General features: G+C 40.5%; 1 protein-coding gene across 1 annotated transcript in view; it reads left to right on the forward strand.

Annotated features, from left to right (window-relative positions):
* Positions 1 to 10,370: 10,370 nt before the first annotated feature.
* LOC106932599 (solute carrier family 53 member 1-like) overlaps positions 10,371 to 15,211 on the forward strand; it is a 46,501-nt gene continuing 41,660 nt past the window's right edge. The window contains exon 1 of the mRNA XM_088015061.1: positions 10,371 to 10,839. Coding sequence (XP_087871187.1) covers positions 10,771 to 10,839 — 69 coding nt within the window. The 5' untranslated portion in view covers positions 10,371 to 10,770. The remainder of the gene's footprint in view (positions 10,840 to 15,211) is intronic.

Consider the following 15,211-nt stretch of genomic DNA (forward strand, 5'->3'; position numbering starts at 1 on the left):
TTTGTCTAAATTTACTCTGAGATTTGAGAAAGATCTGGAGTAATAAAAACATAGCAAAATATTTTCTTCTTATAAACATATATTTAATATTCCAGATTAAATTAGACAGTATTTGAAACTAACCCAGGCACTGTAAAGTAGTGATATTATGAGACTGTGGGCTGAACTGGTTCTGGTTCAGCCCACAGTCATCAGATAAAATCATGTTGCTAATTTTGAAACAAATTAGAGACCATGATTTCATTTTTGTTCATCACATTCAGGTGTTTTGACTCATTAAGCATTTTTTAATATCAAACTAACCTGAAGAAAGACAAAATGCACTTTTGAACTTTAATTAATTTGCTCTTCCATTCAAACATGTTCAATGTAGTTCACAGCCCAGCTAGCAAGGGATGGAAGTTCAAGGCTGAGTTATGGTCAGAAAGATTGATTTTTGGTTGAAGTTGATGGTGGATCAACCATCAATCATCCAATTCTAGCCAAGTAATGTTGAAGAGATGTCATTGAATCAATGTTGTTTTGTGGTTGTATTCCAGTGATTGAAATGCCAACATCTGATCAATGTTGAATCCATATATGCTGTTTGTTGCACCCCTCCTCCTCTCTGAGCTCTGGATGAGAGCATTGTATTAATGGGCAAGAGTTTTGTCATGGTTTTGGATATTTTCTTTGCCCACATGCAGAACACACTCAGGAAGCAGGTGATAAAAGATAAAGTTTATTGTACAAAGATGATTATGAATGTAAGTCTTCAGTCTGGGAGATCGGGGAGCCAGGAGTTTGGAACGGTTTGGTGGCATGGAGGAAGAATCTGTAGGGGGAGAAGGCAGACTGAGCCTGAACCCGTCCCGTGTGGGGAAGCGTCTTGGTGTCAGGGAGAATACCATAAAGGCTAACACTCAGGCGTCAAGGGACTGGCAACAAACTCCTCTTATCCTCTGGCTGATGAGCCCAGATGAATCGCAGGTGTGCGAGACGTGCAGCAGATCCATCCTCCACAGCGGCTCATTGGCTCCCTCTAGAGGACACTCAGGAAGGCAAACCCCACACAGAACCCAAAATCCAGCCTCCTGACAAGTTTAACATATTTTAGATGAAGCACTATATTAAGCACTGTTGAGGACTTTGCTTGTGACTCCTTTATGTACATTTTCTTATTTGTCTGTCGTTTGCAACTTGTTGAACGAAATAAGATAAGAAGCTACTTTTTTTTTTAAATGCGCAAGTGATGCAGTGATTTGAAGAGTGTTGAAGCAGTTTGATATTTGATATAATTCTGTTCTGAGAAATGCACCGAAGCAACCGAGAAAAACTGTAAGCTAAATATTTACCTTGCAAATTAAATACCGTATTTTTTGAACTATAAGCCGCTACTTTTTTCCTAAGCTTTGAACCATGTGGCTTGTAGCCCGGTGCGGCTTTTCTGTGGATTTTTCTTCAACCACCAGGGGGCTTCTTAGCAGGAAGTGAATCATTGGAAGTCAAAATTGGAAATCAAAGAAGAAAGCACATGCTAGCAGCAGGCACGACGGAGAAATGTATTCAAACTCAAACCCCCTCATCATGGAAACAACACGAAGAAGTTCATATGATGTAGCTTTTAAGTTGAAGGTTATCGATCTGGTAGTACAGGAGGGAAATAGAGCCGCTGCACGTCAGGTCAGCGTGAACGAATCCATGGTTCGGTGTTGGAGACGGAGGGCTGCGTCCTTGATAAACCCAGCAGATTTATTAAGAACTCTGCCCTCTGCTGCCCTCTGCTGCGTCCTTGTGAAAAACCTAGAGCGGCGGAGATACCAGCGGCTTATAGCCCAGTGCAGTATTTTGTTTTGAGCTAGTTAAATATTTTACTTACTTTAAGGTAAATAAGGTAGACAAGCGGTAAATGAATGTGAACATTCAAGAGCAGCACAAGTTTCTTCAAAGTGTCCATTTTATGCTTCTCTCACAAAGATACAGCTTTTTATCCAACTTTGACATCTTCACCATTTTTTAAACACAAGATGTTTTGTTTTAAAGCTTACTGAGGCACACAAACGGCAAATAAACTTTAGCATCAAGAAACAGCATGTTTCTTCAAAGTGTCCATTTCATGCCTCTCTCAACCTGACCCAGTAAAACGGGACGCAGCATCCTGCATCACTGCTACAGGACGGATTCAACCGGTAGTGGAGGCCTGCTCTCAAGGGCAAAGAGAGGGAGGAGGTGAAGCTGTGTGTGTGTGTGTGTGTGTGTGTGTGTGTGTGTGTGTGTGTGTGTGTGTGTGTGTGTGTGTGTGTGTGTGTGTGTGTGTGTGTGAGAGAGAGAGAGAGAGAGAGCATCTGTCTGCATGGTGACGTCACCCTGCCTTCTCCTGCGCCTGAATCCTCCGCCGTCCGCACCGTCCGGGAGGAGGAATCCAAACAACTCATCCGTTCTGAGCGTCAAAATCACCACGCAGTGGTTTTCATCATCCATGCAGCGGAAGGCAGAGACGCTTCGGTTGTTTTTCTTTTTTCCTTCTATTTCCTCTTTTTTTCCTGTCCCACATCAGGGAGAAGACGGGAGGAGAGAGGGGGAGGATGTGGAGGCTGCGGGATGGATCCTGGAGGAGATTATGCGACACAGGCAGCAGCAGAGATCAATGTTCCCGGTGCTTCTCCTCTCCCTGCTGCGGTTCTTGCGGGACTCGCTGCCTCTGTGCGCTGAACAGCCTGATGGAGACGGAGTCAGCTGAAAGATGCGTGTCTCTAAATGACACACGGTTGAAGGCAGAAGCTGCATTGGATTAGGCGGAATGCGGCGGTTCGGGCCTGTTTGGATCATGTAGGCTAACGTTGCACGGTCCGGCCTGCAGACTCATCTGCTCCATTCATTGTCGGAGGGGTGGAGGAAAACACTGTTATATAAGACTCCAAAAAGGTCACGATATGATTGAACCTGTCTGGATTACATGACGTGGATTTAGATCAAATGTTGATCATGTAATCCAGCATTTCTATTACTACAAACTTACTACTCTTTTATGCACATATTAAAGAAATGAGGCTGTGTGATAATCTGAAACAAAGAGAAAACAACAAACGCCCTTTTCTTTATATTCTATCTCCTCCTGTGTACCAGACCACAGGAGGAAGTCTCTCATATCAGGAGGTTTGTCACCTGGTTCTGCTCCATTATGGCTGTCTGCCTGATGCCCTTGACATGTCAAGCAGAACAAATGATCAGGAACATGCAGGTTCTTGTGCAGTTGGTAAATGTTTAGACATATGTGACCTTCCAATGATTTCTTTCCGTTCTACCTGCTGTTTACCTGACCATGTATGTTTCTTGGCTCCTTTCTCTCCGTGTTCACAGTGGACCTTGATTTAAAATCAGTCAATTAAGGCACGCGGTGAATGCCAAGAGAGAAGTCTCATTGCAACGCTGGAATTTAAACATGACTGTACATTTTGATTTTGTTGTTCCAGGTTTTGCATCCGTTCTCCACCAGCTTAGACATGATCATAAAAGGATGTGTGTTATTTCCTTTGCTGACTTACTAAAGTCCAACTTGGATACAAATGGTTCCGTCTCAGCCAAGAGAGTAACAGCACACGAAAAATATACCACACTGTTGAATTAATACTTGTAAAGGTTCTGTAACATTGACAAAAAATAAATAAAGTACGGTCATATTGAATATTGTTGTAAAGCTCATTTATTTTAATAAATCATTTCATTAAGTGAAACACAATACAGATTAGTTACACTGGTAAAGTGAGTGAAGTCTAATGTTAAAACTATCAAAGAATGATTGGATGAAACTGGATCACAAGACAAGTAAAATTGGGGATCAAATATTTTTCTGATTAATTTTAACAATACTGCCGATACTGACTGCATGATTACTTACAGGTTGAAGTTAATGTTATCTAAAATTACAACTAAAGTGGTAAACAGACAATCTGACAGCATCACTGGAGAAGGGTAGTTAGGGTTAGCTCATTTCAGGTTAAAACATCAAATGTTCTGTTGCAGCAGCATGAAGCTTACTGGGTTCATGAAACAACCCATCAGTTTTTCTGTGTGCCCTGCAGCAACAGATTTGTTCTGACCATGTGTTTTGGTTGAAATGATTTTGTAAAAACATCAATAAATAGATGATATTTTTGGACTGATCCAGGGTCAATTATTTTCTTGAACTTCATGATAGAAAAATAGGACTTGAGTCTCCAAAACCCAGAAAGAAACTCATTCAAGAATGAACAAGAATAATTTAAATCAAATTCCCTTTAACAGTTGAGGTGTAAAAATATTCATCAGAACTTGTTAGAGTAATAGATTATTTTTCTGTTCCAACAGAAAAAAGTGAATAATCTAGATTGTGTTTTAACATGATAATAATCAACTTTAAAAAAATGATACATAGAAAGTCCAGGAAATTTTGCTTCAGCATGTAATCAAGATTATCACTGCTCTTTGACTTCAAAGCACGTTAAATATTAACAGAATTCAACTAATCGTGAATTTTGACCTTTAATTATAAAAAATAAAAAGGTTTCTACTTTTTCAATGACTGAAAATCAATCCCACTCCTTTGTCAAACTCTCACAGGTTTTTGAATAGTTTGATGAGCTTTTTCTCTACCAACCCATTGTCTTGGTATTGATTTAAACAGTGATTGTCCAGAAATCAACAAATTCACATTCTCTTAACATGACTGACTAGGTGTCATGACATTGAAAAATTGCTTTTAGAATAACTTTAGCAAGTTTTTAATTCAACAAGCGCCATTAACCAGTCACAAATACATGGTGCTTTTATGGTGTGCTCTGTGACAGCTGACCCTGATCTGAATGGTAATCGTTTTCTGTTCATCCTTAACATTAGTATACATATTAATTAGTGAATAGTTTAGATTTTGTATTTTTAAAATTATCCTTAGCCTGACTCTTTCATTAACTATTTGCAGCGCACACATTTAGTTAACTTTATCTTTCAGTTCTTTATATTTTTCTTAAATGCAATAAATTAATTTCTTTGTTTTGAGTTACCAGTTTCCTGTGGAGCTGCTGCTGGAGTCACTCAGAAGAGCTCCAGCTAATCGATGTCCTACATGGCTGACAAACCTCCTCAGCAGGTCATTCCATTTGTTTGCCAGAGGACGAGGAAATTTGGTTTTCTTTGATTTAATTTTACTATTTCTTTAATGTTTCTTCTTTTTGGCAGCTTAGTTCTAAAAGTGTTTATTTCATTTAAAGATTTAGTATTGTGTTGACCAACATTTGTTTAAGTTCTTGTATGTTTAATTACCCCCTTATGCATCAGCAGTGGTCTGATCAGCCGCTATTTAACTTCCCCTCATGTCTTGTTTGTTAGGTCAGTTTTGTGCTTGAGTTCTTTGTGTTACTACCTGAGTTGTAGTTTGTTATGTCGACCTCAGTTTTGGGCCCAATTCATCATTTTTGAATTATTTTGGAACTTTTTGTAATAAATTAAGAATATTTTTGTAATCCATTCAGTGTCTCTCTGGCTGGTCTGTGTAGAACCCTCACATTGCTTAATAACTGGATGTACCTCTCTGTGGTGCAAAAGTTATGTAGAAAAACAAATCAATTTAAACCCTTGGAGCAGAATTTAAGAAATGTTGAAACCATATAGACATTTAAGTATCTGAGCTGCCTATCCTCCCTGAAAACTAAGTTAAATGAAGAACATGAATGTATTGATATTAAAAATAGATCCATTAATTGCTCAGGAAAATTTATTTTTAATGTTAGTGCTGTAATATAAGCCATTCTGCTGCTTTTCAGGGAGAATAGGCAACACTGGGCTTCAAATCCAATGTCCAAATAAAAACAGATTTGTTTGTTGTTGTTATTGAATGTAGTCCCCAGTTTCTTTTAATATGTTTGCTGGTTGATCCTCAACAACACCATATATGACAGAAACACCCTATAAGGTTTGTCTGAACTAGTATAACTAATAAAACTCTCAAAATTGTCTTTGAAAAAATCCACAGATACTTGCTTGTTTACATTTAAGCAGCCAAACTGCTTTGTAGAAAGTAAGCTGATCTAATCTGACCTGGTAATCCACAGTAAGCATCTGTCTACATTTAATCCTGAAAAGTGTCTCCATGTTCATACTGGCTTCAGATTTGACCTTTGCCCAATATTTCATAAAAGCCTTGAACTCAGACCTACCCATACCTTAGTCACACACACACACACACACACACACACACACACACACACACACACACACACACACACACACACACACACACACACACACACACACACAAATGACATTTAACAACCTCAATTTTGCAAAAACGTTCCTGTGCTCAGTTGAAGTAGCTATTGGATTGTTCAAAAGGGGAAATGGAAACTCTTTCTTTGTTTCATACTGATTGCTGAGGGTTCGTAGAGGAGTGTGTGGTAATCCAATATCTACTTTCTTTCTTTTTTTTAGTTAAAAGAAAATCTCAAGGTGCACACAGTGCGTTCAGCCGAACAGCTGCAGGCGTTACTGTTCTCGTTTATAATTAAATCTGCAAAGAAAGACTGCAAAGCTATCACTCAACACTAAAACATGCAAGGGAAATGTTCTTGAGGAAATCTTAAACAAAAACATTAACAATACCTGTGCTTTAGTTGCAACAGTCAATAGGTTCACCAACAGTCCAGTGACTGTTGCACCCAAACTCCACTAACAGGGCCTGCAATGAATTCCTCATTTTCTTTGCACAGAAAAGTAAAAAAATAAAATAAAATTAGAGGATTAATCTCCACATTCACACTAAATTTACAACCAATGCTATACCCAAACATAGCAAATGCAGAAAACATTAGTCAATTTCAAGTACTTAACTATAAAACTTAGAAGAAATTATAAATCAATTAAACTCAAGTTACTGCTGTCTTTGATTGAGAAAGTTCTGTCTGTCATTGTATCTGATCTGATCAGATAGTAAATGTATCCCTCTCATCAGGTGTTTTCCCCCAGGCTTTAAAAACAGCAGTTATCAAACCAATGATATCAAACTATGTTTGCATAAAGAACAATCTTGTTGGGAAGCTGGGGTTTGGGATCTGTGTGGATTTTTGTTCAGTACTACAGCCATCCACCAGAGGGAGCCAGGAGGTTGCTCCTCATTGGAGGGTGAACCTGCTGAACTATTAAACGCACCTGCAACTCATCTGCTGCATCAACCAGAGCTTAAGAGGAGCCAGTTGTCAGACCTCTGGTTCCTGGGTGTTAGCCATACATGGTACTTTATGGCTCCCAGTGTTTGTTCTTTCTGTGATCTCTGTGTTTTTGTGAATCACTGTTATGATCTTTAAAGGTTCTTTCAGCGGCGTTCCTGTGCCGCCTTGGTTTCTCCTGGTGATGGGTAGATGAGGCGTCATGAAGCGTGTCGGTCCATAGCAAAACTGTATTGATACTGTGTCCTTAACACCTTCCACACCTCTTAGGTCTTCTGGTTCTGGTCCAAACATGGAGAAGCAGTATTCAGCTTCTATGCACCACAAATCTGGAATCAATTTACAGAAAATTGTAAAACTGCTGAAACACTGACTTCTTTTAAATCTAGACTAAATATCCATCTGTTTAGAGTTGTTTTTAGAACATAATCAATAAAACAAACATTATGATGTGTAACAATGGCATTTTACAAATGTTTACTGTGTTATGTAACTTTGTATTTTTTGTCTTTTATGATGTAAATCACTTTGAATTGGATTGTGATATACAAATAAATGTGACTGATGACTATCTCATTCTTGACACATATAACACATACAGTGCCTTGTGAAAGTATTCGGCCCCCTTGAACTTTTCAACCTTTTGACACTTTTCAGGCTTCAAACATCTAAAATAATTTTATTATTGTTAATTTGTGAAGAATCAATAACAATTGTGAGGTGGAATTAAATTGGTTGGATATATTAAACTTTTCCAACAAATAAACTGCAAAGTGGGGAGTGCAATAGTATTTGGCCCCCTTGCATTAATATTATGTAGCACCACCTTTTGCTGCGATTACAGCTGCACGTCACCTCTCAGTTTTGCACATTAAGAGACTGAAATTCTTGCCCATTCTTCCTTTCAAAACAGCTGGAGCTCAGTGAGGTTGGATGGAGAGCGCTTGTGCACAGCAGTTTTCAGCTCTTTCCGCAGATTCTCCATTGGATTCAGGTCTGGACTTTGACTTGGCCATTCTAACACCTGGATACGTTTAATTATGAACCGTTCCATTGTAGATTTTGCTTTATGTTTGTGATCTTTGTCTCGTTGGAAGATAAATCTCCGTCCCAGTCTCAGGTCTTCTGCAGACTCCAACAGGTTTTCTTCCATTATGGTTCTGTATTTGGCTCCATCCATCTTCCCATCAATTTTAACCATCTCCCCTGTCCCTGCTGAAGAAAAGCAGGCCCAAACCATGATGCTGCCACCACCATGTTTGACAGAGGGGATGGTGTGTTCAGGGTGATGAGCTGTGTTTCTTTTATGCCAAACATATCGTTTTGCATTGTGGAAAAAAAAGTTGGATTTTGGTTTCATCTGACCACAGCACCTTCTTCCACATGTTTGCTGTGTCTCCCAGGTGGCTTGTGGCAAACTTTAAACAAGACTTTTTATGGATATCTTTGAGAAATGACTTTCTTCTTGTCGCTCTTCCATGAAGGCCAGATTTGTGCAGTGTACCACTGATTGTTGTCCTATGGACAGACTCTCCCACCTCAGCTGTACATCTCTGCAGTTCATCCAGAGTGATCATGGGCCTCTTGGCTGCATCTCTGATCAGTCTTCTTCTTGTTCCAGATGAAAGTTTAGAGGGACGGCCGGGTCTTGGTAGATCTGGTCTGATACTCCTTCCATTTCAATATGATTGCTTGCTCAGTGCTCCTTGAGATGTTTAAAGCTTGGGAAATCTTTTTGTATCCAAATCCAGCTTTAAACTTCTCCACAACAGTATCTGGGACCTGCCTGCTGTGTTCCTTGGTCTCCATGATGCTCTCTGTGCTTTAAACACAACCCTGAGACCATCACAGAGCAGGTGGACTTGATTACACACAGGTGGATTCTATTTATCAACATGCCACCCCCACACCATTACTGACCCACTGCCAAACCGGTCAGGCTAAAGGATGTTGCAGGCAGCAGATCGCTCTCCACGGTGTCTCCAGACTCTGTCTTGTCTGTCACATGCTCAGTGTGAACCTGCTTTCATCTGTGAAGAGTACAGGATGCCAGTGGTGAATTTTCCAATCCTGATGTTCTCTGGCAAATGCTAAGTGTCCTGCACGGTGTTGGGCTGTGAGAACAACCTCCCCCATCTATGGATGTCAGACCCTCATACCATCCTCATGGTGTCGGTTTCTAATCGTTTGTGCAGACACATGCACATTTGTGGCCTGCTGGAGCTCATTTTGCAGGGCTCTGGCAGTGTACCTCCTGTTCCCCCCTTGCACAAAGGTGGAGGTAGCGGTTCTGCTGCTGGGTTGTTGCCCTCCTACAGCCTCCTCCACATCTCCTGGTGAACTGGCCTTTCTCCCGGTAGCGCCTCCAACCTCTGTCAGTGTAGTATCAGTGGATACTACACTGACAGGCACACAAACCTTCTTGCCACAGCTCGCATTGATGTGCCATCCTGGATGAGCTGCATTACCTAAGCCACTTGTGGGTTGTAGAGTCCGTCTCATGTTACCATGAGTTTGAAAGCATCCTCTCTCTCTCTCTCTCTCTCTCTCTCTCTCTCTCTCTCTCTCTCTCTCTCTCTCTCTCTCTCTCTCTCTCTATATATATATATATATATATATATATATATATATATATAAAATCAGTGTTGGAAAGTGGCTTCCATAGTTTAATTTAAACATTTACTGAGCGTGGTTGTTTAATTTCTATGTTTTATTTGGTTAATTTGGCCGCAGAGAGCCGCAGGCACTTACAATATGCAGTGGAAAGTTTCCACATGCATTTCCCACCTCACAAAAGAAACAATCTACATCTACGTCATTTTCTCCCAAAAAATTGACGCTGGGCGACGTCACTTTCGTTGTGGTCGCGTAACCTCGGAATACTCAAATGAAAGCTAAGGATATTTTTAAGACACGTTTAGGACTAGCAGGACAACTCTACTTTCAGGAGAGATAATCCGTAAACGTTGCCATAATTTTAACTAATTAAATACGTAGAGCAAACAATACTTCCAAAGACTATGTGTTTGTAACATAGGAACAAAAAATTGAAGAACAACTATGCAAAGTTAAATTTACCTGAGCAAATTCAATTAAACCTGTGCAAGGATTTGTTCGGCCATACATTAAATTTGGCATCGAAAAGGAAAGTAGATATCCGCCGACAGGTTGTTGTTAGCTAATTTTCCTACTGCACGTGAAGGCAGCAGGGCAGAGGAGGTGGAGAGAGGCAGAGGATGAACGAGCGTCAGAGAGAAAGAGAAGGTAGAGAAGGGGGGTAGCAGGACTTAGCTAACACCAACACTGTCCGCTTGTTTATCAGAACCTTAGTGCTGTGTTAACGACATTGATGCTGCACTTCCAGCAAAATTAAAGTGTGACTCAGCAGACACTTCGTTTAGAGATTAAAAAAATGACACAAATGTGTTGTGAGCGGGGATAGAGAAAAGACAAAAAGGGCATCTCTGACCGAATCAGCACCAGCAGCCGCCGCTCGTGTTGTAGTCTGTGTGTGGGACGCCGTCAGTTCAGTAGCACAACCAGCTGATTTTTGTCAGTAAAAGCAGGAGAGGGGGAGAAACAGCAAGCTGTCAAAATGAAATTCACAGAGCATCTCTCAGCTCACATCACGCCGGAGTGGAGGAAACAGTACATCCAGTATGAGGTGAGTGAGCTTAAAAGGTTAGCCTAGTTAGATCAGTGGAGATCTGGATGCCTGTTCAGCTTTATGCCATTTATTTAATTTTAGAACGGGTGGTGGAACATGGCTACCATTACGGCTGCTTCCCTACAATGAAACGACAGGAAGAGAGGAAGTGCTTGAGTAGCTAATGAGACAACAGACCGTCGTTAGCTAGCAAACCAGACAGATGGGTTTGTTTTGTTGCTCCGCAGGTTCCTCCGCGCCTCCATAGAACCGGTTGAGGGTTGTTGTGTTTGTGTGCCATATCTGGCCGATTGGAATGTGTTTATGGGACAACAAGATGTCCGGCTGACTCAGCGTGTATTAGTTGAGTTAATCTGCGCCCGTTGACCCCTGAAACAGCTGAGGCAGCTGTCGATCATGCTGCTGCTGTTTAAACATCAGGACACAGAGGTGCTGATAACTCCATCTGCAACCTTTGACCCATTAGTGCCTCTTGGATGACAGCAAACCTCCTGCCTTTACTTTGACCCAACTTGTCCACAAGCCTCACATGGCGAGAAACATATTGTTACAGTAAACCGAAACTAGGCCATGATACTGTACCTTAATCAGTTAAACTGGTTTTTAACTAGGTAAACTTGTAGTTTACTATAGTTTGCAGCTAAATAAACAAAGTAAGTTGATGTCAAAATTTGAGTGGTCAAAAACGTCATTGAATTGGAGCTGAAACGATTAATGTGAGGAATCTTGAACTAAGACTCAAAAAAGGAAAAAAGCCATTTGCTGAAAGGACAAGTGCAGAGCAGTAATTAGGCCAATGTTACTTCAGGTTCTCCTCCAGTATCTTGGCTGTGCCTAGAACTGCACATTTCTGGACTGAGATGTCTGATGTTGTTCCTGGGATCTGTTTTAGCCACTGCTCCAGTTTGGGGGTGACTGCCCTGAGGGCCCCGATGACCACAGGCACCACTGTGGTCTTCACCTTCCAGGTCTTCTCCAGTTCCTCTCTGAGGCCCTGGTGTTTCTCCAGTTTCTCCTTTTTCCTGATGTTGTAGTCACTTGGTATTGCTACATCCACCACAACGGCTTTCCTCTGTTCTTTATCCACCACCACAATGTCCGGTTGGTTCTCCATTACCATCTTGTCTGTCTGGATCTGGAAGTCCCACAGGATCTTAGCTCGGTCATTCTCCACCACCTTTGGGGGTGTTCCCCACTTTGATCTCGGGGCTTCCAGTCCATATTCTGCACAGATGTTCCTGTACACTATGCCCGCCACTTGGTTATGTCGTTCCATGTACGCTTTCCCTGCCAGCATCTTGCACCCTGCTGTTATGTGCTGGACTGTCTCAGAGGCCTCCTTGCACAACCTACACCTTGGGTCTTGTCTGGTGTGGTAGATCTGAGCCTCTATTGCTCTGGTGTTTAGGGCCTGTTCCTGGGCGGCCAGGATGAGGGCCTCTGTGCTGTCCTTGAGTCCAGCTTTCTCCAGCCATTGGTAGGATTTCCTGATATCAGCCACTTCAGTTATTTGTCGGTGGTACATCCCATGTAGGGGCTTGTCCTCCCATGATGGTTCCTCCAGCACCTCGTCCTCTGTTCCCCATTGTCTGAGACATTCGCTGAGCACATCGTCCGTTGAGGCTTTGTCCTTGATGTATTTATGGATCTTGGATGTTTCATCCTGGACAGTGGCTCTCACACTCACTAGTCCTCTGCCTCCTTCCTTACGGCTTGTGTACAGTGTCAGGGTCTGTCTATCTATCTATATATCTATATATCTATATATCTATATATATATATATATATATACACACACTGCTCAAACAAATAAAGGGAACACTCAAATAACACATCCTAGATCTGAATGAATGAAATATTCTCATTGAATACTTTGTTCTGTACAAAGTTGAATGTGCTGACAACAAAATCACACAAAAATCATCAATGGAAATCAAATTTATTAACCAATGGAGGCCTGGATTTGGAGCCACACACAAAATTAAAGTGAAATGTTCCTTTTATTTTTTTGAGCAGTATATATATATATATATATATATATATATATATATATATATATATATATATATAACACCAGAGCAATAGAGGCTCAGATCTACCACATATGCAAAAGTGAGCGCACCTCACTATAAGCCACAACCACAAAGTTAAAAAAAAAACAAAATAAAACTGGAAACATACATATATAAGCCGCTGGTATCATTTTCCACAAGGACACAGCAGAGGGCTGAAGATCAGCACTTTCTTCTTTGATTTCCAATTTTGACTTCCAATGATTCACTTCCTGCTAAAGAGCCCCCTGGTGGTTAAAGAAAAATCCACAGAAAAGCCACACCAGGCTACAAGCCACATGGTTCAAAGCGTAGGAAAAAAGTAGCGGCTTATAGTTCAAAAAATACTTTTAAAGCTACATCTGAGTTTTGAATAATTTCGATAATGTGTTTTTCTGTTTCTTTTCTTTGGGTGAAAAACTGTCATTTTAGGACACAGTGTACTTAATGGTACAAAAATCCCACAAAAACATTAGTGGTTGTTCAGCTGTCATCAGCTCTCATCCAGAGATAATGGACTATAATTATTGGTTTTGTGTTTTCTGGAGTTAGTCCCGTATCTGCAGGGACATAAAGTTCCTCATCAGCTGCTGGAATCTTTCTCTGTTTGTGGTGGTCCAAGTATTTTGGAATTTAAATGTTTACTAAGTGCAATTATATTTGCAGTCAATAGACATTTTAAGAACATGAAGCAATAGCAGCATAGACAATGGGATAAGAACCGTAACATTAACTAACATGTCTTTGCTCTTTGTGCAAACAGTTTATTAGAGACTAGGACTGATCAGTGTCAAAGAAGAAGCTTCCCTTGTTAACTTGAGCAGATCTCCATCTCGGTGAACACCCACTGCTCAGGTTTAGAATGGACTAGACTGGTGTCCTGTGATAGAGAAACATGAAATAGAAACCAAACCTGCTTCTGACAACAAATACCATTTTCACACAGTTACTGTTGGCAGATTTGCAGGTTAAAGCCTGCAGTGAGCTGAGCTTGCTGCAATTGATTCTAAATACGTACAATTCAAAAATGCATCTTGTGACTGAACACTATGTAGTTAACATGGCTTTGAGAGGTAAATGGCAGTAGTTATTACGTTCAAATAGGAATGTAGATAAAGATACAGTGGAGAAAAAACATAATCAATTAAGAATGGTCATCCTACAGTTATAACCACAACGTCTACCCGAGGTACTGCAGATGCTGAGTTAATGTTTCAAAATATGATTAGCTGCAGTTATTACATTGTGCTGATGTAAATATTGTAGCGTGTTGGTCCTTTTTTGACAGTGGGTTGGTTTAAATTTAGAGCAGTATTTGTGCTGATCGTTATGGAGCGATCTACTGATGGCCTGAAGGACTGTGCAGAATTATTATATTTCTATCATGAAATCATAAGAAACACCAGAAACTATTGTAGGGAGAAAAGTAATTCCATATCTTAAAAGATCTTTTTTAGACTGAGACCATATTAATTAAGAGAAGCGATGGGAAAATAGAATATAATATTACAGCTAGCTTTATCAATATTCATACTGATTTAAATCACATTTAATTCAGTGAAGAAGTTTGGAAATGAGGCGGATAACTCCCAAAGCATTGTAAGGCATAATAAATGAGATATTATATTGAAATATTTTCTTATTTTTTTAAAAACATTTTTAATAAAAAATTACACTTTGAAAGTGATTTACACCATTAATGATCAGTAGAATGCTTGAATATGTGTTATCCTTGCTGGCCAACTTTTAGCATGTCTCCATTGGTATTTTGATCAATCATCATAACCTCAAGTGTTTGAGGTTATGAGGCCTCGTTACCATAACCCCAGTCTGGAGCTGTTCTCCACACATTCTGTTACTGATTCTAGTGGAGACTCTGGCTGGGCCACTTCAGACTTCATTTAACTTTCAGTCAGAAAAGTCAGATGGGTCCAGTTAAAAAGTTACTCTGACTCTACAGCTGCCAGGTGTTTACATCAGTTTCAGATAACTGTATGTTAAAATGCTGCAGTTAAGACTGCAGCATTCCAGAGCTTTAGCTTTTCACTGAGAGGCTGCTGGGAAACGTAGATATTGCTGTTAGCTCCCTGTCCTGTGGCAGGGAGCTACAGGACAGGACATGATTCTCAGCAGCATTGCTGCTGGGTTTGACCAGGGCTGTGAGAGCTCAACTGGGTAGTGATGGGTAGATGAGGCGTCATGCATCGTTTCGACCCAAAGCAAAACTGTGTTGATTCTGTGTTGATACTGTGTCACTGAATACTGACACCTGCTGGACATTAAAAATTCCTACAGGCAACGTAGTGATTTGATGACCT

The sequence above is a fragment of the Poecilia mexicana genome, unplaced genomic scaffold (genome assembly GCF_051168715.1).
Source record: "Poecilia mexicana isolate PSO_F unplaced genomic scaffold, ASM5116871v1 scaffold_17, whole genome shotgun sequence".
NCBI lineage: Eukaryota > Metazoa > Chordata > Actinopteri > Cyprinodontiformes > Poeciliidae > Poecilia > Poecilia mexicana.